The sequence below is a fragment of the Cyanidioschyzon merolae genome, chromosome 10 (genome assembly GCF_000091205.1).
Source record: "Cyanidioschyzon merolae strain 10D DNA, chromosome 10, complete genome".
NCBI classification, from domain to species: Eukaryota; Rhodophyta; class Bangiophyceae; order Cyanidiales; family Cyanidiaceae; genus Cyanidioschyzon; species Cyanidioschyzon merolae.
In genome coordinates, this window is record NC_010136.1 from 603,235 (window position 1) to 624,956 (window position 21,722).

A 21,722-nucleotide genomic window follows, 5' to 3' on the forward strand; every position below is an offset into this window, starting at 1 on the left:
GCCTCAACGTACCGCATCCGCTTCATGCAACAGCGCGTTATAGGTAACGCTGCGCGCTATCGTTTGCTGCGGCGTTGCAGGTAGGCTCGTCACATCGGTTCTGCCCGGATGATAACCGGTGAAACCGAACCTGCCTGTGTGGAGGATGCGAGTCAGCTGGCGGAGCAACGTAACGGGGCACCGGTGATGGAAGCCGGCTGCGCTGCCGTACCCGTGGAAGCCAACGCTACCAAGCGAGGGTACTGGCGCCAGCGGACCCTTCACTCGTGGTTTATAGGCCGAAAACCACAGCGAACCTGTATAGCTGTCGATATTGATGAAGTGCTGGCGTTTTTTGTACCGGAACTCTGTGCTTTTCATAACAAGCGGTACGGAACGCGGCTGCAAGCCACTGATTTCCACAGTTATCGCTTTGCGGAGGTCTGGGGCGGTACCGACACGGACGCGATTCGAAAAGTGCACGAGTTTTTTCGCACGCCTGCGTTTCAGGAGCTCCAGCCGATACCAGGTGCAAAGCAGGTCCTTCAGTCGCGGCTGGCTCGCTTTCGCTTCGTCGTGGTGACCTCTCGTCAGTTGGTGATTGAGCAAGAAACGCGCGCATGGTTAGACAAGCACTTTAGCGGTATTTTTGAAGCAATCTACCTTGGTAATCAATGGGCGCTACACCCCAATGGTGAACACGGTACCGGAGTCGGTAGCGCTGCACAGGAACCGCAGCGTCTCTTTGCGAACAGGCGCCGCAAGTCCCAAGTCTGTAAGGCCTGCGGCGCGGCCGTCTTAATCGACGACTTGCCCCACAATCTGCTGGATTGCTCGGAAAATGGTGTGTTTGGTGTTCTTTTTGACTTTCAGGGGCAGTACGGATGGAGTAAATCTCCTGCATTCGAGTCAAAGGATATCGCCGTTGTGCATTCATGGGAAGCGGTAGGAGAGCTCCTTGACCGGCTCTAGGTTGTGAGGGAATGATCAAGGTCCCTAGTTCGCTATGCAGCTTGTACTCGGGACACTCTTGGGCCGAGTGCTGTTTGAAATAGTGCGGTTGCGACGTGTAACGCGACGTGTCTGCAATGTACAGCATAGATGGCTTTCGCACCAGGTAATTTTATGGTGCAGATTCGATGAAGTCTCTCATGCTCGCGCGACCTAGGTCATGAAGCGTCATACAGGATGTGCGAGTCTTTCTATTTAATTAGAGATTATCCATTGATGCTTGAACATAGCCAGAGCAGCGAATGCGCGGAGAGTCCGGCAGCAGCGACACGGTCGTCGTCGCATACATAGACTTGTCAAAATGTCGATTCTGTTTCTAGACGCCTTGTGCACCAAGCCTTGCTCTTGGTCGATATAGGACGAGTGTACTGGACCGAGGTCCGCATCGGCGCAGTGAAGCCGCACGAACATCGGCCGGACGAGCCGCTTTGAGGACGTCCAGCCTGACGAGTACCTATCCATCTTCGTAACAGCGGTTCCCGGCGTAGAGCGTTGTTCATTAATGAGCACCATGACGCTCCGTTCAGGAAAAGGGAGCATATGCGACGTAGACGACGATATCTGTGAGTGTAGTCTTGGATAAAACGAACCGTGCTAATGGACCGGCATGGTAAATCGAGTGTTTGTCAAAAATTTGTTTATTGCTGTCGAGCAGCGAATTCTAGAGCCATCCGTTGTCACATTTTAAGAAGCAAATGAAATTCTGATCAATAAGAAGCGAGGCCTTCCAATGGATGCGCGATGGACTTTTGCTCCGATTTGTTTTCGTCGGCAGCAGGATCGTTTCCATGAACCAGGGATTCCAGATGAAGCGATTACGACCGACATCCGGGGAGCGGGGCATCCACCATTCCGCACCATATCTTCAATTGGGACCAGTGACCGCCGCTGCCACCACCACGACCATCATCATTACTACTACCACTACCACTACTACCATCCATACTTCCATTCGAACTACGGCGCTGCGGACAGTGTGCGCTCAGGGGATCATTCGGATTGCGCAGCGGCTCCTCCATGTAGGTCATCGATGTTGTGGTCTAAAATGCACGATGCCACGTTCTCGATGATCTGGCATCCATGCATCCAGTCAGATGTACCCCGGTGCTGTGCAAACGCGACCAGCAACAGGAGCAGAGCGCTCAGCTCACACGCATCTCTTTCTGCGCTCTTTTTCGAGTCCAGAACAGTGCACTCCTCCAAAATAGAGACTCGACAAACTCAGCGAAGTTCTTGATGAACAACTTAACACAGCATCGCGGTTGCGTTTTATATTACAGGCCGTCCCTTCTTCATAGACACTCGATAGATCCAGCAGGCTTCCGCGAGTGCAGCGTAACACGGTGTTGCAGTTGCGTCCACGTTACATGGAAGTAACCGACGAGAGGTACCGCGCCCCGTTCGACCAACTGACCCGTTCAGACGTACCACATTTTTCTGCGTAGGCATGGTTGCCACGGACGCAAGGGCCATGTTCACGGACAAAGTGTATGATACACAAACCAAAATCCCGCTTCCGCGTCTCGAAGACGGGAACAAGCGTCTCGATGCTGACTAGCGTCTCAGCGGCCGATACAGCATGCGGATGCGAGCAATGCGACCGCCACCGATACAAACTAGCACCGGTTGTTTGCTCTGCAAACACGTGTCCGGGTCAAGGCGATGGCCCTTCGTGCAAAATTTCACATAGGCGGCTAGCCTTGCAAGAGGATACGAAAAGACACTCGCATGAGGCTGCAGCCTCAACGTCCATTCCAGAGCGACACGACATCACGCCTCGCAAAAGGAAACGCGCACCACTACTGCTGCGTCATGACGACGGGTCCTGCACCCGTGCATGCTCCAAAGCTTGGATTTGGACGTTCGATACCTCTTCAGATAGCGAAAAGCAACAACAGTAGCTATGATTCATTGTCGATGGGGTTGCAATGGGTCCAACTGCTTGCCATCTCTGAAGGCGCCTCGTCCCCCGAATAAGCATTGCAGATGGCAGTCGCCAGACGCCAGGTGTTTCATGGGCAGCGATCCTCTAGAATCGAGGGAGGTGATGCCTCCCAATCGGATCGAGATACCCATAGTTGATGAAAAACGCCGAGCGTTCCACAGAGACTTGCACCCACCCAGGCGGCCGACACACCTGGATGAAACAGCTGCTCATTAGAGGCGTTCACAACTCGTGGGCGAAAGAGATGTGGGCAGACCTCTCCCAGGGTTTCGTCAAGTCGCTGCACCAGTGCTTGCTCCTCGAGCTGCGATAGGCCATCTCCCGTCACGATTACGTTGTAAAAGAGCTCACGACGCACATCAATATCGGCGGCCATAATGGCATCAAACACCAGTCGCGTTAAACGGGGAAAAAGCTTCGCTTCGACTTTCTTCAGCGGCAGTCTGGTCTCTTCGGCAGTGGACGAGTCTCGCTGAGGCCACGGAAGGCCTACCAGAGGATCGGAACGCAAGCAGTTTAGTAACAAGTAGCCCTCAAGAACCGGTGCGGCGACTGCCCCGACTCGATCGATGTGCAAGACGAGGGCAGTCTTCCGGGCCCAGGCGAAAGTCGTAGCCACCGCTGAGCGCATGAGGTATACGGCAGGCACGTGCAGCGTCTCGAACGCGAAGCGAACGAGTTCTTGGCGGGTCTCCTGCTCCCAGGGTTGCGCAGGCTCCACGAGCAGCAACGGTGTTCGTTCGCTGCCCAATGATTCGGACTCGGCGGGCCTATTGTCTTCGGACATGGCTTCTCCAGCGCCGAAGATAGACACCAGTGACCCTCTCCAAGCGTCCTGGATAGAAGCGAGACTCTCTGGCCCTGTGGTCAGCTCAGGCAGAAGACGAACGCACGATGGACACGCACTACCCGCAAAGCCAGCACGGACCCGGTCCGAGGTAGTTTCGAGCACCACCGCCGACACGTCGTCGACAGCAGTCATGCCCAAACAGAGAACGTAGATGGAAATGTTGCGTTTGCCAGGCAGTAAGTGCGCAACCACCCGAGATAAAACCAGGGCGTGACCCGATGCCGTAGACCAGTGGCAGCGCCGGCGAGTACCGCCGTCTCGACTGACAGTCTTGTTCTGTAAAAGGCCAGGACCCCAGACCAATTAGGCGAAAAGGTGCAGGTAGGGATCAACTTCTAAGGAAGATAGCCACTCGAAACTTTCTGGCTCCACACTGGCTATGTCGTACTGATGTATGCCGATAGTTTATGAGGCTTTGCAAGTAGGTTGCACGCAGATTTCAAATGAACTGTGCTCTACCAAGGCACGTCTATAGTTCATGAAGCGTTACCAGCAAACAGTAGGCACTCTGACTCCAATCTAACTGTCCGACGCTTAGGTACGTATGTGAATCTTGCGTCCTCGCAAGCAGTAGGCACTCCCTGTGTAGCTGCTGCCAGCTCAAGTCCAGCATATACCACCCAAATAGCGTCCCTGCACGGAAACGCAAACCATACGAAACCTATGCCTCATTGAACGTATCTGTCAGTCGAACGACCATGCCTCAGTTGCCTTCGGGCACAGACTCCTGCCCTCCTGAGCACTGGGGAGACACACACACACAGGATCCCTCAAGTCTCTCACTTGCGTGCTGCTCTCAGTGCCGCTGCGGCCTCCTGCAACCGTTCCGCCCAACGCGTTCGTTGGTCCCGCTCCAGTCCAGACCAGTAACCCATCGGTCGACTTTCTAAAGCAAATCCGTTCCACTATGGTCTTATTCAGCAGTGTTCGTCGCCACTCGTCTGGTGACTAGTGCTGCCGCTACGAACACCCGGGCGACGCGACGCCTGCGGCTGGAGGCGGAATGCGGCGACAGTGACTTCCCAGTGCCTGCCGCAAAGCTCACTGCTGCAACGCACCCTGAGAGCGTCCAGCGACCTGGTTACCCAGAACGTTGTGAAGTGAAGGGTAGCTCGATATGAATGGTCTCTGTGCTGCACTCATGAAGCCGCCCATGGTTTGGTTCGTGCCGCCTGCTGGACGGCTTCGGAGAGCGCCCGGCTGGACTCGGGTCGCAGCAAGTGCAACGTCGCACCACCGAAGTGAGCAACTGCAAAGGTGGCGAAGACACCGGCACGACGCTCTAGGCTTGAAAGCGCTGCGTGCCTCTGCAGATGAAACAGCACCAATGCCTTGGGATGCAAGCAAAAGCGGTGTCATTCCGTACCAGAAACCGCCGAAGGAAATTCAAGCGTTGGTGGACGCTGACCTTGATCCCGTCTTAGCCCTGTCGCCAGGAGAAGAGATTCGCTACATATTGGAGCTTAAGCGACCTCCACGCTCTCCTATTCGGAACTTTGCCCTGGAGGAACTGCGACTGGCTGGCATCCGATTCTACCCGGCAACCTACACTCCTGCGCGTATGACGTTCTTCTGTGGAATCGGTGTTCGCGAGCTGGACGCTCCCGACCGGACGGCATGGTCATTTACTGGACTTGCCTCCGGACAACTCGATATAGGCTACGTCAAGTGGTCACCAGATGGGGCACAGGTCGCGTTCTGCACCTTTGATCGAGAGCGTGGCTTGGACCTCTGGTTGGCCGACATCGCCACGCGCTCCGCGCGTTGTCTGCTGCAGAGTGGTATCAGCCTCGCACGTGAACTTGGAATAGAGCGTCAACAGACAACAGATATCACGCAACCGGCCTTACCCGAGCGACTCCGACTGAACGGTATCGTTTCCGACCCATTTGCGTGGTGCGGAAACACCGGATACCTCCTGGTGAACCTCGCCGTCTACGACGAGGCACAGGACCAAACGGCGGATCCGCTGAAGACACAACGTTGGCAGCAAGCGAAGCGTCCGACAGTTCCCCTCGGACCCACAGTTCAGGTCTATGAAGCGGGTCGAGCTGCACCTGCGCGAACCATTCCGGACCTTCTTCGCGACGAGTTCGACATGGAGATCTTCGAGCTGTACACCACGACTCAGCTGGCACTTTTGGACACACGTACCGGCCGAATGCACAGCATTGGTGGCGCTGGCGTCTTTCGATACGCGTCTCCTTCTCCAGATGGCAAATACCTGTTGGTGGAACGAATTGAACGGCCCTATAGTACGAGCGTACCAGCGTCGCGCTTTCCGCGGACAGTCGAGATCTACGACCTAGTGCACAGGGCTCTTACACGAACTGTTGCCCATATTCCGGCACAGGAGCACGTACCACTCGCGTTTGATGCGACGGTAAGCGGTCCCAGAGCGTTTGGCTGGCGCCAAGACGATGTCCAACGTGCAACCCTGGTCTGGGTAGAGGCACAGGATCAGGGCGACCCAGAGCAACAAGTATCGGTTCGTGACGTCGTCTACTGCCTCCGGGCACCGTTTAGTGACACAGAGGAGCGACCGCGTCCCCTTATTGCCCTAGCAAAGCGCTTTGGTGGCATCACATGGGGTGACAATACCACCGCGGTTGTCTCGGAGACGTGGTACAAGTCGCGCTCGATTCGCACATACCTCTTCGAGCCGGCTGCGTCATTGGGAGGCGAGTCAGCACCATCGATTAGCGAGCCGACGCAGCTGCAGTGCTTGTTCGATATACCCGACTGGGAAGATGCGTATCGCAACCCTGGCAATCTGGTTGTGAAGGCGACGCCCTCAGGCAAACTCGTCTTACATCTCGTGGGTCCCCGCCGGCGTCAAGTCCTGCTCACTGGCAGTGGGGCATCCGACCAGGGTAATAGGCCATTTCTCGACCTCCTGGACTTGGACACTCGAGCGCGATGGCGCTTGTGGCAGTCTGCACCACCGTACCTCGAGTACTTTCTGAAGGTTTTGGAGCCACGGTCTTCGGAGCGGGTCCCGCGTCGCTTGCTGATCTCGCGAGAGAGCCCAACAGAGCCCTCGAACTGCTACATCATTGAGTGCATGGATCCTGTGCCGTTACCGTCTGGCGTGTCTATGGATGCGTGGACGGCACACACGGACCAAGCACTCAGCTCGGATAACGGCCAGCAGGAGTCGCCAGTGGACCAAGCGCAAGGCAACGGAGACGTGGCCCATGATCATCACCATGCAGTGCGTAGACGCTGGCGGCAGCTGCGGCAAGTCACGTGGTTCCCACACCCGGCACCATCGCTTGCCTCGGTGCAGCGACAACTGGTACGCTACGAACGCAGCACCGACCAGGTACGATTGAGCGCATCGCTCTATCTCCCGCCAGGCTATGACAAAACCCGCGATGGGCCGTTGCCGTTCTTTGTGTGGGCGTACCCGCGTGAGTTTCTCTCAGCGGACTCTGCTGGACAGTTGCGGGACTCACCCTACGGTTTTACACACCTGGCGAGGGTACCACTGTATTGGTTGACCCAGGGATTCGGGATCCTGGAGGGTCCCAGCATGCCCATCATCGGCCCCAGCGGGGAGGATGCGAACGACACCTTTATCGAGCAGTTGGTTGCTTCCGCCCGGGCCGCGGTAGCATTTCTGGTGTCGAACGGTTACGCTGATCCACAACGGATCGCTATCGGTGGTCACAGCTATGGGGCGTTTATGGCAGCGAACCTGTTATGTCATGCCCCGGATCTATTTCGTTGCGGGATCGCGCGCAGCGGTGCCTACAACCGCACACTGACCCCGTTTGGCTTCCAGAATGAGCAACGAACGCTCTGGCAAGCACGCGATGTTTACGTGCGCATGTCGCCGTACCTGTATGCAAACCAGATCCAAGCCCCGTTGCTCTTGATTCACGGCGAGGATGACGATAATCCCGGAACGTATCCACTTCAAAGCGAGCGCTTTTTTCAAGCGCTGAAGGGTCAGGGCAAAATCGCTCGGCTGGTGTTGTTGCCGCTCGAATCGCATTCCTACCAAGCACGCGAGAGTGTTCTACACGTACTCGCTGAAATGGATGCCTGGTTGAAGCGTTGGTGTGCCCCAGCGGCATCCTCGTACACGTCAATGTCGCCAGCGAGCATACCGACAGAGATGAATACCCACAATACTGCCGCTGCGGATGCCGGTCTGGGGCTTTCGCGCACACCAACAGTGCCGACGCATCACGAAGGTGATACCCAAGGCCCCGGGACCTTGTGACATGTTCCATACGGTTATTGTTGCCGGTGCAGGTTTTGCCGATGGACTGAATGCCGATGTCGAGAAAGCGACACCTAATACGTTTCCTATTTGTGCAACTGCTCTGTTGCGTTGCATTTTCCTGAGTTGATGCCAACCTTCTCTTCGATAAAACCTGAACTGGATGCGTTTCCTGTTCGTGCAACAGCATTGTTGGATTGCGTTCTTTTTCGTAGATGCGAATGCCCGGGTATCGGCGAACGAGCAACTCGCATACCTCTATTTCTTTTGTCATTCATGACATTGGATGAAGCGTTGGTAACTCGTCTCGACGCTCGTGCTGCAGAATTTGGAGCGATGCTCGCAGTGCTTTCCGTAATGAAGCGCTGCTCCAGCGGAAGTGCTCGTTCACTGCATACTGGCAACAATGGTAGTGCATGGTTCGGCAAATGCGTCGTGATCTGGACTCTACCAGAATCATGAACCAAAACTAAGTTTCAATCTCTGGGCAAAGTTCGTGTTTAGGAACACTACACTGGACACCCGTCGCGTGCCTGGTACCTTCTCTCGAATAGCAGCGAGCACGATCAACGCTCTAAGCAAGTGCCTATCCATGTGAGTGTATTCTTGTCGGTAATTTTCAGAGACTTGGATCTATCCGTGAGCAGGTATTCCTTTCTACCAGCTTTCATGATACGCTTTCTACATTCGTGCTGGGCTGAAATGGAAAACTGAACTGCACTCTCTGATAAGAAAAGATTTTTCGAAATTTTTTTCAAGTGTCCAGCCTCGACATTTCGAGTGCCGCATCACGGGCGTCCGGATTCATAGGTAGGTTTAGGATTCTCCATCGTTTCTGGGCTGTGGCTCCTTCGACACGTTGCCGCTGGAATTCGGTATGTAACCGGAATCAAGAACATTCGCGACGTAACCAAACCAGAATTTGTAAAGTAACCGATATGATTATCCAATACATGGGCACGAGCCTTCACTCTTCTCCTCTGCGTACCGTGGAATGACCTAATCACTCTTTCATCAATGTTTTCATGTTTAGCTCTCAAGAGAACGTGTGAGCACTGCACCTAGCACCACCGGATTGGTGATGGAAACGATTCGATGTCGTGCCTTGACGACTTGCTCGCAAGTTCATATCAAAAGTTCACTCTGAGCTTTTCGCGTCAAACCATCGGTCCCGTTTGAACGTCGAATCCCGCTTTCTCTATGGCCATCAGGAAACGAGATGCGACAGCAGCATAGAACCTCTCATGAAAGTGCTCCAAGAGGCACCCGTCTCTCATGTTTGCATGCTCAAGGGTCACGGGCTAGAGTTATTGCGGCAAACTCGTCGACGAAAGCGTGCGTCACCGTGTTCCACCATGCAAGCGTAGACAGATCCGACGTTCTCGACTTGTCCTCCAGTCTGGCCTCTGCTTCCTTTACGTGTTTCATAATGGGAAACATGGCGTTCCACAAAACCTGTATCGAATGGAACAGCTTGCGTTTGCATGTGTACCAGATGAAATACTTGCAGAGGGATCGCCCTGAAGAAGCCGGTGATCCTAAGGTACGGTATCGGGTATGGAAACGGAGAATGACGTCGATGGGAGCCTTCTGTGCCCGTCGAGGCCATATACGAGGCAATGAAGCAAGCGTCGTCGCGCACAGAGGGCGGCCCGAGGATGACGAAGCGTGGAGCACGTAAGAAAACAAGCGAACGCAGCCAAGTATCACAGCTGCGAAGGGCGCACAGACACCGTATACAACGAAGTTGATCATGGTAAGCGACGCGTGAGCGCTACTTCTGACTGTCCGTGACACGCGTCGACATTAGCCGGCAACGACGACATCCGGAGTTGAAAGCTTCCACTAATATCCTTCGTCCGGTGATGGCAGAGCTGGAGGCGCAGCACAGGTCCGCATACTTAAATTCGGAGATCAGAGAGAGGAGACGAAGCTGTCACAGAAAAAGTACGCAATGACTTGTCTTGACGACAGTGGAATTCATCTAAAAACTTGAGCAAGTGCCCGGGGTTGAACGTCCCTTTCCATGCTATTCTGACTCGGTCTCTCGAAAAATGTCGTGCACATATCGTCACCTGATCGCCAGAGTTCGCCTACCGCGGATATTCGCGCTTCTGTTGAACGTTGCTACAAAGCAAACTGTCCCCAAGCCTAATCTTCTGTGACGGAACTTGTCTCTATATCGAATTTCGCATGTGATACATGATAGACGATAAGCTTCAAACCGTCCTCGTGGACTTGGCGGCGCGGTTTCTGCTGAACCTGCCGGCTTCGGAGTTCGAGTCCTTCGAGCGACTCTTCTTCACCGTGGAGGAAGCGCACTGGTTTTACTTAGACTTTTATCGAGACCACGACAAAAAGCTTCCGGCACTGTCTCTTCCAGAGTTCGCCTCTGAGCTATTTCAGCAGGTTGACTTTCTTCGACCGTACGTGCAGTACCTGGAGAAACACTTTGCCGACTTTCAGGCGTACAAGCGCGAAGTACCAACTGCTGGGGTCATCGCACTTAACCAGCGAATAAGCAAGGTGTTGCTGGTACGTAGTTGGCAGCGGCAGCACTGGAGCTTTCCCAAAGGCAAAATCGCCAAGGATGAAACGCACCTCCAGTGTGCAATACGTGAGTTCACTGAGGAGACTGGCTTCGATGTATCGCACTATGTGCTTGCGGATACCTACATCGACGCCCAGTTGCACGGTCGTCCTTGTCGGTTGTTTATCGCTGTCGGGGTGCCCGAGTCAGCCAAGTTTGAGCCTCTGGCGCGGAAGGAAGTATCAGAGGTCCGCTGGTTTCCGTTGCTAAAGCTCATACGCCATGTCCATGCCCGCAGTGAACAAGACCTTCAAGCAGACTGGCCTGCACCAGCACGCTTTCACGCAGTACGCCCGTTTCTGGCTTGGATAAGAGAACAGTGCAAAAGGCTACGATGCACTTATGGCGTTAAACAAGGAGCAGGATCCAGTGATTTGGCTACAAGAGCCGCGTGCATACATCCTGGGTCAGTTAGGGACCCCGTGCCTGCACCGGTATCTCTTCCCGTACAGTCACGGATATCCGGTACTGAGCACGGTCACTCGGGGTATGCTGCAGATGCCCAAACGCATGTCAGGATATCGGGAGCATCTGCCCCCTTTTTTACCGCGATGACAACGACAACCGTTGGTTCGAGCGATACGCGGTGGACAAGTTCAGCACCCGATACGGAGGTCGCTTGGGATCCACTGGAGCATTTTCAACTAGATCAGCAGCAGCTACTGGCAATCGTGGACGAAGCCTTTGGGACAGTTCCACGTATCACTGCAGACACACGCTGATGCGCGCAGCGAATGACACTGGGTCCGCGCCTGCCAAAGCGACAATGGGACTGGCATCGAGACGCCAGACCTGCATGAATCGCTATGATGACGACATGGACGAGAAGTTTTTGCGACTGCAACAGCGACGGCAACGGCACGGTGTGGCTCGCGACGCCCCCCTTCGTGTTGATACGGAGCGAAAGACAGAGCACAAGCTTGGCAGGGCTTTGGTTTCCAAAAAAAGAAGCACACCTTTCCGTTTGATGGGCACCGCTTTTCACCCCAGATCGACGCGAGCGTCAATGAATGTACCCCGTTTGCGGGACAGATAGGTTTGCGGGGGTCTTCTGGCGTTAGCGTCAGACGTTATTTAGCGACTTGAACTGATTTCCTGGTTGCGCTGTGAGCACACTGCATCCTTTGAGACTCACATTGTTCCGCAGAATCGTTTATCCATTGTACCTGCAAAATCCTGCAGAACGAACTATTGGAGTTTGTTTGCGTCCGTGCGCGCACCGTACCGTTTCCGCCGGGGTGCTTGTTGTGGTGTCAAAAGACGTGAAAAGCGAGTCCATCGAGCGTTGCCCGTATCGAGAATCACCTTTATGATCAGAGAGGCTCCATCATATACAAGGAACCCGAGTTCCTGATACGAACCGCGGCTATGGCAAAATGCTTGATCGCTATGATCGGGATCGAGCAACGCAACGTTTCACTAATGGATCCTCACGTAGACATGGATCCAGCCTTCAAAGAGAAACCGATGTTCCGGGGTCATCTCAAGCGTCACGTGCAGCGCCTCTTTTTCGGATAATCATTCCGGAGTTCACGCCCTGGCCTGGTGTCCGACGCTATCCAGACAGCATCGATCGTCGGAGAACGGCATAAAGCGCTCAGCATCATCGGATACTTTCAAAGCACAGCTTGACTATGGACCAGAAGGCTCGTACGCGACACCTGCACCTGCATTCAGGGTACACTATTGCCCTGTTCGATGGGCGTTGTGACAATCCGTATCCGTGGCATTCGAGTTGTCGATATAGCAGCGACGGCGAGAACGAGCATCACTAGCGAGTGGAATCATGATCCCTCAGTGCCGCGCCCGGCTCGCTTCTGGATCAAAGTGCTGCTACGTCGCAATGCGTTCAAGGACAGCTTCGCTACGCGTCTGGGTTCAGGGTCCAGAAACGTCACGAGACGAGCGCGACAGCATCCGGCACGCTCCAACGGAAAGGCGTTGTTCTGATCGTGCCAACATTCGTACCGCACGCGTGTCATGCGATACGGGACGACCTCGTACCCACCATCATGAGAAAAGGGAACGTTCACGCACCACACACAACTCCAGCTGGAGGTCCAGAGATGGACCCTGGCATGCGTATTCGTGCATGTTTTCTATCGAGAACACGATTGCAAGCGCTGGTCCAATACTTTCCCCAGATGCAGCGCCTCTGCAGGAGCCGAGCTCGAATGAGCATTCAAACCGGCTTTCTCTTTCGCTTATATGAAGATGCATACGTGCATATGTTGGCCGAAGAAGCCTAGCCCAGAAGCGTGCTGTGCATGAGAGCCTCATCATGCTCTATGATCGCTGACTCGCATCCCACGAAAGTGTTCCTTTCGTCGGTGAAGAACTCGCCGTCGCCGCATATGCTCTTCGTGTAAGCGAGATGGACGCTGCACCTTGTACGACAACCTCTGCTGTTGCTGGCGCAGTTGCAGGTGCCACAACCCCCGGCTATTCAAGCTTAACTCCTTCAACTTGCAAAGGTGCTCCTTCTATGAAACGACTGGTTTGGTGTCGATGAGCGTAGTGTTCACGTCCACGAGACCGTCGAAGGGAGCAGCCGCACCCGTCATCGACTCCAGTCTGGGTCTGCGTGCACCGGTGCCGACGGTGGTACCCTTTCGCAAACTACCACGTGCAGCGCTCGCTGGAGGACTTGCTGGAGCTATCGTCAACAGTGTGCTGCACCCCATCGATACAATCAAAAGCGTACGTCAGGCAGACACCTGGCGACGAAGCCAAAGTACCTGGTCGGTGTTCTGGCAGCTGGTTCGCGAGTCAGGACCGGGAGCGCTGTACCGCGGAGTTGTCCCGGCAGTTCTCGGTGCTGCCACCAGTTCCGCGGTGTATTTCGGAACCTACGAGAGTGTGCGGGCGTTGCTTGTCTGGTATGAACAGCAGCGACACTGCCGAGCCAAAACAGGCTCACAAGCAACGCACTCGGCGAGGGATGCGCACCTGGTTGCTCGCTCCTTGAGCAAGCGTGGTCTCATCCATATGATTGCTGCTGCCAGCGGCAACGTTGTCTCTTCGTTTATTTTCGTACCCAAGGAAGTGATCAAGCAGCGACTCCAAACTGGGCGCGAGAGTACCGTCCGTGAGGTGTTCGCGCATCAGCACCTGCGGGGTCTCTACTGGGGCTACCGAGCAACCCTGCTAAGAAACGTTCCCAATGCCATGTTGAACTTTGTGCTCTATGAAGAGCTCAAGTTACGAATAGGTCAATTACGGACAGCGGTGCAGCAGTGCATGGGTGGCTCTCGAACCCAAACGACGCAAACAACGGAAGCGTTCCCCACACTGGATCTGTTGATGGCGGGCTCCTTGGCTGGGGCACTTTCGTCTACACTGACGACACCGTTTGATGTACTCAAGACTCGTTTTGGAACAGCGTCTTCATCGGCTGTAGCGTCGCGAAGTCTGATGTCGTTAGCAGCTGAAATCCTTCGGCAAGAGGGCCTCGGCGGACTGTTTCGGGGCGTCGGTACCCGAGCGGTCTGGGCTGGAATGTTCAGTGCGATCGGCTTTACAACTTACGAGCGGTGCAAAGACTTGCTCGTTTCGCATGCGAGCAGCTCGAAACGCAACGCGCACCTGCAGCTTTCAACAGGAAGACGACGACGACAACGGCAACAATAGCGACGACTGCGGCAGCAGCATCAACATGGTCGTCAGCAGCAACGCTTACCTGCAGTTTGGTGACGATTCACTCGAACATGCACGCTGAGGGAACGAAGGGCAACTCCTCAAGCACCCGTTTCGTAGACGCTATATCATGTTTGATTTGGGCAACCAACGCATCTATGGCGACAAACTTGCGCTCTGGTCGCAAATAGGCAAGCAGGACGAGGTGCATCTGAGCACCGTAAAAATCTTCGGAAAACTCATGTAGTAGATGGGCTTCAATGGAGAGCTCTCGGTTGTCGAAACTCGGTACATACCCGACGTTCACCGCGGCTCTATACCAGTCGGTGACGCTCTCACCAGGCCATGGTGCACCCTCTGGACGCAACACTGCAGCGTACCCCGCATAGACACCGGGCGTCAACGTTGCCAACACCTCTGCGACTTGAGGAGCCCTGGTGTCCAGATTCGCGGTCGGGAACCCCAGTTTCCTTGCACCCCGTCCAAAGCCCCGTATAACAGGTCCCGCAAGGTGCCGTGGACGTGACAACAGGTTCCACTGGGGCGGTTCCTCTGTGAGCTGCAAAAGTGGCCGCTTTCGACTCGGACGGTAGCGGTTCACTTGACGTTCGGGAGCGCGTTCGTTTGCACCTGCTCTTGGCTGGGGTATACGGAGAAACATGACCCGGTGGTTCGTTTAAACGATCCTAAACCCCGACAAAGGCACTCCGTCGTATCGTATACGGCGCACAGAGTTGGTTACAGGTACCGCAGGTATCCTGTTTGGTCCCGCGGTCGTCCGCAATCTTCCCGTAGCCAGTTCTGACAGGTCTTTTGCCAAGACAAGCGACAGCGGCCGGTATAGAAACGGCGAGCCGGCTTCGCGAGTCGTGACCTGTGCCTGGTATGCACTTGGACGCTGGACCCGTCGGTTTTCCGCGTCCGATGCCAGGACGTCTGTACGGTGACCCTTGGAGTGTGTCTCGTGGCGTTTCCTTGCAGCTTCCCGGTTCGCAACGTGTCGCTGTCGACGAAAACATGCCCTAAAACTCCATACGTATAAGGTGTGACGGTGGCATGAAACGGGCGTTTCGCTGCGTGTGCACTGCACAGAACGTTCGTTTGCCTTCGCTGGGGAAACGCTCATCAGGGTAAAAGGTTCTTCAGCGATAGCGCCCCTGTCGGTACTGAGGTGCTGGCGGTACCTCTGGCAGGCGTTGTAAGCAGGATGCTCGCTGTGCACTAGATGAAAACCAGCTTCTCGTTCATAGGAACCAGTAAAAATGCCGTGAACATATACTAGTCTGGAGATGGGGGCGTCACGGTTGGCGCAAAGACCTGCAAAGCAAAGACGTATGGGTGTTAGGGTGCGGTTCACTGCATCTATCTAGACAACGAGCATGTTTCGTTTCGTCAGCATTATCGCATAGTGCAGCACTCGAAATACGCAGAAACATCGAATAACGGAATACCATGATCGCTCAACAAGTGCCTGAAAGCATCCTTCTTAGAGTGTCTGTCCGGTGCTGCAGCCTTTCCGGATTGCTGAACGGGGTATCATACCAGTACATGGCTCCAGCAGGGGCATCCGACGCCCTCTATCCCAACCACTGACTTCGACTCTTTGAAAGTCTTCAGGGTTTCAGCACAATGCACACACTGCATACCAGACGATTCGCGCGAGAGTTCGTTCGACTCAAACCCGCTGGAAGCTCCCCAAGCCCGAGACATTTCCGGTTGTTCTTGACCGCGGTGTCCAGGGCTCGTTGCGGAACGTTCTTGTGTGCACGGTTACTGGTGAAGTGATACCAGCGGAAGCCTCTCATCAGGGTTCGTGTCGCTATCTGGCCTTCGATCAGCTCGACGAACGTCATTGAAGGTACTTGCTTCAAGTTTACGCTCTGGTTGCCTACCAGTTTCAGCGTGCATGCGCGCTCCTGATCTGTTTATGTTATCTTGAACTGTTCGACTGGAATCGTCCAGAATCGATCGCTAGACTCGCTGTACGTTCTCGTCGACTGCGCAGGAGTGCTCTCATGGCGCGCTGTAGAGCGTCCAGCGCCACAGGCGATCCCCCGAACGCCGCGAATCACCAGTCATTTCCTACTCCAGCTCATAGAACAGAATGGCAAAGGCATGCTACCTGGTTCCGTACTACCGGATCCGTTGCCAACCCAGGTACGGTCTCGCAGACTCCGGGAGACATCATTCGTTTATGGAAATTGGAGACGCACATGCTCCCTGTATGAAGCATAAAAGTCATTACGATCCGCTGGTTGCGGAGCGCATCACCTCGAGGTCGTTCCTGATGCCACCATTCCACCGGTTGGTATGCGTTCGGGGGGAGTCAAGCATGCCTGAATCTCGATGAAACCGAGCACTAGCAAACATGAGCAGCTTCATCTGCTTTCCTTTTAGACATCCGGCTCGGTCGTCTTGATTGACGGGAACGGCGATGGCCATCGTGGTCGTAGACTCGGTAGCTGCGCGCACCACCAAGTGTTTCTGATTATTCACATTGAACGGTTGAAAATGAGTCTCGCTGCTCGACTTTGGCCCAGGTTTCACAAAAGTGCAAGCTGATGCATGTTTCGTAGGTCCCGATCGCCCAGGTATGATTCGTTCCAGTCGGTCCCTGGAAGCGAGAAGCCTTGTATATCGTCTGCGAATGCACTTGTCTCTGATTTCCTCGAATGTTTCGTACCTGCTCGCGGAGACCAGCTGTAGCCCACTGTGGAGGCAATTCAGTACAGAACAATGCATGAGAGTCTCTGTGATGTACCCGCACATGACGCGTGCTATGAGCACTACGTCGTATAGACGAGTGGGGAGGATCCAGTGCTCGCCGGCAGATGTGTAGTATGCTTCGCTCTTGTGGGTTCTGTTCTGGAACGCTTTGCACCACAAGATGGAAGGAAGACATGCGTCACGATTCAATTATTTTTGGCTTAAGGCCTCGGTAGGTCCAAGGCTTGCACGAAAACGATCAGCGCGCACAACCTGAAGCTGCTCTCGCTTACAATGCAACATCGCTTCCGAACGCGTGACCACCATGAGGTCTTTCGCCACCAGCTCGTCATTTTCTGCCATCGACATCCCAGAAGATTCTTCCATCAGTCCCGGCGGTTTGAGACCGGTAAGATGAGCGCATAACGCTCACCGGGAACGCCTCGAGAAGCGTCCGACACTGATCCGTATATGCATTTGGTTTCTGAGGTGCGTTTGATACTTTTTTGGTACCCGCGCTTCAGATCATTTCCAATCGCCTCGGCGGCACGACGATGTGTCAAGGCATTCTGGAAGCATGTGCGAAACTCTTGGATCCTATAACAAGGCCGTTCAGCATCATCTGTTGCGAGCATCATTTGTGCTGTCGCCCGAGGCTTTGATCGAAAACCTCCAGAGAGATATGGACAGCTAGCAGGTCTGCGTCCGAAACTCGGACGAACGGTTACTTGACGATTTGTGTCGAGGCTGGGTTACAGAATGCCTTGGCGACGAACGGAGTCACAGATGCGAACGACGCGTCTACGAATCCGTTCGCGTCGACACGACAGTCGACAACACACGAGACACTTCCGACAGGATTGAACCGAGAAAGATCTGCTGGCATGATGTGCAGTTCAACGTCAATTTCATCTGCGTATTCCTTGACCACTTTTGAGTGCAGGAAAGCGACACTGTCTGAGATCATGACAGTGGGATGCGGGACGCACTAGCCACCAGGCGTCCTTCAACGCAGGATGGTGTTTTAAACGATGTTGTCCGCTCGGCGATGTGTAGGCGACCATTCGATAGCATCACCGTTGCGGCTGATGTGTTCGTTATGAGCGCTTTTTTCTTCTCTACGAACAGCAACTAGCGCGTCTTTGAGAACCCATACACAAGTTGAAACTTCTACATGCACGGATTCTCATCGACTGAGCTGAACAAGTGTCCGTCCTTTGATGAATATTCGCGTATCAGAACGGAATCGATCGTGCATCTTTCTATGCGCAGCACTCTACAATACGAGCGTGCTTTTTTCTGTCCATCCGTATCTACACATCACCGTTCAAATGAACTGGACGGGCACTTTATATCCAGGAGGTTCTTCGAGAGTGTTTATCAGAATTTATGCAGCGGAATGCATTGATGAGGAGACTATTGAGTATATTGGTACTTTCGAGTTTGTGTGCATGACGATCAGGATGGGGGCTTTGAGAAGATCGATTCATCCACTCGTGACCGTCGAATGACGGGCTTGTACCACTGGCGAGCAAGAAACCTAGCAGCGATAGCATAGAGCGTTTCCGTTGCTTTCCTTGAATCTACAAAATACATACCTTCTATTCAACACCTTCACGACAAGCGGAAGAAAACGATGTGCCTGTGCAGGTATTCCAGAATTTGCTGCCTTGAGGAAAACAAGCTGATGCCTGCACCCGTGCATTTGTCGCCATCAGTTTCGTTACGCTTTACACCTGCACGACATCGTCGAACAAACTCGTCCCTGATTCTGAGATGAGCTGGCGCAGGGAATCAGCAGTTTCAAGTTGGCTCAAGGACTCCCTTCAGTTCATGTCGAGGAACGAGAAACTTAATTCGAGTAACCCGACCCCAAACTCAAAGCTCAAGTGAACGACCCCGCTCGAGCGCATCCGCCTTGAATGGTAAGGGTGTAACAGATTCCCATCGTTTGCGCAGGGTTTGTCTTCTCTGGAGGCTGAACGAGCTTCGTTGATTAGTCCCTCGCCCCCCGCCCTGCCCCACAGCGTCATTGCCCTCGGGGTACCCGCATCACCCGCTTGAGGCCAATGGCGACCGTGTCGAACAATACATCGCTTCACTAGGCGACGCACTGAGCGATTCGTGTCTTGGGTCCGTGGTGACAGCGCGGCAGAGGGCGCTTCGGGCCGGCGCCCGCCAACGCACCGCACAGCCATCCTGTCTCCTTCTGGTGATTGTAGTGGCGCTAATAGCTCCAGCGGTAGCGCCAGCAAACAGTACAGTTTGGCTTGACAAGCCATCAAGGATCGTCATCCCTGAATCGATCGAATCTCTATCCTCGACGACGAGAAGGTTACGATTCGGGTCAGCGACGCACAGCGGTATCCGGAGTGCGCGCCCGAAGCCCTCTCCCTATTGACTCCCTATAGCATTCAGGTATCCGGAGCGGTGTCTCTATTTCAATGCACTGATCTTGCCGGAGCCAGGAGGGCTCATGGCGTGCTGCACCTACACCAGCAGCAACTGCAGGAGCAGCACATAGAAAAGTGCATACGCTCGCCGTGGACGTCTGCAGAGAGCCTTGTCCCCACGCGCAGTGTTTCCGTGCCCATCCGCATGCATGCAAGGACACGCTGCGAAACAGTCCACAGCACTTTCGACCCGGATCTCCTTGGTGGCATACCTGAAAAAGACAAAAATTGTTCTACATGACCTCCGCAGACACCAGATCACCAGCTGTCTCTGCTTCGTTGAGTGCCAGCACCAGATGCAGCAATGCATCGCAGTAGACGTATGTGCACCACCACCGCAGCGTGCCTGAAACCAGAGCCGTCGCATCTCGCCATCGGCTTCATTGTCTCGGAAGGCGAGGATATAACGCCTTGACGAGAGAGAGAGGGCGGTTTCGAGGAAGCCCCCACAGCGTATCCCTCTGATCGATAGAACAACAACCACGCTGGATGCCACGTCCCAACGGAGACGCGTTCGATCCAGGATGCACTGCAGTGATCAGAAAATCCTCAAAGACGCTGCACGAGTCGCGGTGAAGCTCAGCGCGTCAAGCGCTACGGTCCAGGTCCTCGAAGAGCTCCGTTACCGTTGAACTGAGACGCTTGCTGACGTTTCGCACAACGCTGCCTACCGTCTCAAGGGTCGGGGTCCTTGGTGAACGACTCGGCGTTGCACGCGCCTGTGAAGACACCGCCCAAGCAGCGTTGTTGCCGGAGATTCGAGCTGGCCCTGCCCCAGCTGCGGAAGCGGAAGTATCGTCAGCAAGCTGTAAGACCATCATTCGATCGCTTTGACCACGAACGTCTGCCGCTGAGACTGCTTTCGCGTGACGAAGCTTGTCTCTCCAGTCAGCGCTTGACGCCATGGATGTTTGCGGCGACTCACAAGCGGCTCGTTCGACACTCTGCTTGGCGATCTGTGCGGAATCGCGAGTCGGCTGAACTGCAAGAGGAGGCCCCTTGGCTTCGATATCCAGCTGTCTTTGAGGCGGATCGCCTATGCCAGCACCTTGTCGTGTTGCAGTTACAAACCCGGAAACAGCAGTCTCAGTGACAACCGTTCCTGTCAAAAGCGATGCCCTTGGCGGCGTCGTCCCAGTGCGCTGTGCTTCAAACACTGGCGTAGAGGCATCTCTGCTGCTTCCTTGGGGCAGCGCAGCGCTTCCGCTCGCAGAGCACGCCATGGCGGTACCAGCGCTGACTGATCCACCGGATGGACGCTCTATCTGAACGGCATTACTCATGTTCGTACTCGTATTTTTGCAGCCAGCACTGAAACTTGGCCCGAGTCGTCGAGCACCCAACCCATGAGACCCGGTTCGTCGGGGCGCTGCGGACCTACTTGTCCAGTTTGGTGCCCCATTCATGGACGCACCTGTTCTCGTTTGCGACAAATTCCCTGCCACTGACGCTGTGACGAACCGCGTGGCATCATCGGACAAAGTGCTTGCAGTCGACTGCGAGAAACGCTCTTCAGTTCTTGCCCCAACAGATGTGCTACTCGACGGCTGCAATGGCACGGCGTCGCGATCTCCGCTTCCCGCACCGTTGGTAGTCGCCGTTCTCAGCTCCGTCTGGGTTGCATCCACTGTTTCAGGGACTACCTGCCTGGCAACTGCAGCCTCTCGTTGGCCTGAGCGCTTTGATTGCAGCGGCTGCTCCGGTGCGCTGGGCGTTGACGGTGCGGGTTCCGGAGCGACACCGACGCACCCCAGGGTGTCCTGGTGTGCCAAACGAACCTGCTCTGCTTCGCGGCTGAGCCGCTCTCTATACAGGTACGCTGCTCTTGATGAGTATTTTTGCGAGAGCGAACCACTCATTGGCGCTTGGTGCGCCTTGAAAAAGCTGCGCGCTCGTTCGTTACCGCCTGCAGTCATGCGCCACAGCTGTTCAGGCGTCCACGAGTCCATAAGCGTCGATCGAACAAAGCTCAGGTGCGTCCCGAGGTTTCTATGGAGTCCGGCACAGTCTATGCAGAGAAATATGCCATACGAGGTTGACGCCCAAGTCGGGTGGTGTGCCTCACAGTCGAAGCAGAACCTGTTCTCCGGTCTCGCTCGCAGCCGAGTCAAAAGCGCCCTACTCTCCGCCAGAGGTAGAGGTTGTGCGGACTCCATGTCTACGTGCTCCGCTGTACCTGTTTACAGCTCAACAAACTAGCGCCTCAAGGGTAGCGTTCACAGAGTCGCCCTGGGAAGCGGCGGACGCTATCGTAAAAGCACAGCACAGCCGCTGACGCAAAGCCAAGCGTCGATGACGCTGCATGTGATGATTCTCGCCTA

At 54.8% G+C, this 21,722-nt stretch overlaps 7 protein-coding genes and 1 non-coding gene across 8 annotated transcripts, besides 1 other annotated feature; 4 read left to right on the plus strand and 4 right to left on the minus strand.

Moving 5' to 3' along the window:
* Positions 1-108: 108 nt before the first annotated feature.
* Positions 109-951, plus strand: CYME_CMJ222C (hypothetical protein, conserved; the record flags this gene model as incomplete). Its single annotated transcript, XM_005534886.1, has 1 exon — positions 109-951. The coding sequence occupies one exon, from the start codon at positions 109-111 to the stop codon at positions 949-951; it is 843 nt and encodes a 280-aa protein (XP_005534943.1).
* A 2,051-nt stretch (positions 952-3,002) lies between these two features.
* Positions 3,003-3,917, minus strand: CYME_CMJ223C (similar to actin-related protein; the record flags this gene model as incomplete). The annotated part of the gene is made up of 1 exon (XM_005534887.1): positions 3,003-3,917. The coding sequence occupies one exon, from the start codon at positions 3,915-3,917 to the stop codon at positions 3,003-3,005; it is 915 nt and encodes a 304-aa protein (XP_005534944.1).
* Positions 3,918-4,182: 265 nt separating this feature from the next.
* CYME_CMJ224T lies at positions 4,183-4,749 on the minus strand. The gene has a single exon (XR_002461359.1). It is a non-coding gene; the product is annotated as a hypothetical transcript (transcript).
* A 153-nt stretch (positions 4,750-4,902) lies between these two features.
* On the plus strand, positions 4,903-8,016 carry CYME_CMJ225C (probable dipeptidyl aminopeptidase; the record flags this gene model as incomplete). Its single annotated transcript, XM_005534888.1, has 1 exon — positions 4,903-8,016. One exon carries the CDS (start codon positions 4,903-4,905, stop codon positions 8,014-8,016), a length of 3,114 nt encoding a protein of 1,037 aa, XP_005534945.1.
* A 2,202-nt stretch (positions 8,017-10,218) lies between these two features.
* On the plus strand, positions 10,219-11,328 carry CYME_CMJ226C (mRNA-decapping enzyme complex component DCP2; the record flags this gene model as incomplete). Its single annotated transcript, XM_005534889.1, has 1 exon — positions 10,219-11,328. One exon carries the CDS (start codon positions 10,219-10,221, stop codon positions 11,326-11,328), a length of 1,110 nt encoding a protein of 369 aa, XP_005534946.1.
* A 594-nt stretch (positions 11,329-11,922) lies between these two features.
* Positions 11,923-13,098: a sequence feature (possible transcribed region).
* Positions 13,099-13,114: 16 nt separating this feature from the next.
* Positions 13,115-14,236, plus strand: CYME_CMJ228C (similar to mitochondrial carrier protein; the record flags this gene model as incomplete). Its single annotated transcript, XM_005534890.1, has 1 exon — positions 13,115-14,236. The coding sequence occupies one exon, from the start codon at positions 13,115-13,117 to the stop codon at positions 14,234-14,236; it is 1,122 nt and encodes a 373-aa protein (XP_005534947.1).
* Positions 14,237-14,303: 67 nt separating this feature from the next.
* On the minus strand, positions 14,304-14,903 carry CYME_CMJ229C (riboflavin kinase; the record flags this gene model as incomplete). Its single annotated transcript, XM_005534891.1, has 1 exon — positions 14,304-14,903. The coding sequence occupies one exon, from the start codon at positions 14,901-14,903 to the stop codon at positions 14,304-14,306; it is 600 nt and encodes a 199-aa protein (XP_005534948.1).
* A 5,085-nt stretch (positions 14,904-19,988) lies between these two features.
* Positions 19,989-21,557, minus strand: CYME_CMJ230C (similar to GTPase activating protein; the record flags this gene model as incomplete). The annotated part of the gene is made up of 1 exon (XM_005534892.1): positions 19,989-21,557. The coding sequence occupies one exon, from the start codon at positions 21,555-21,557 to the stop codon at positions 19,989-19,991; it is 1,569 nt and encodes a 522-aa protein (XP_005534949.1).
* Positions 21,558-21,722: the final 165 nt, after the last annotated feature.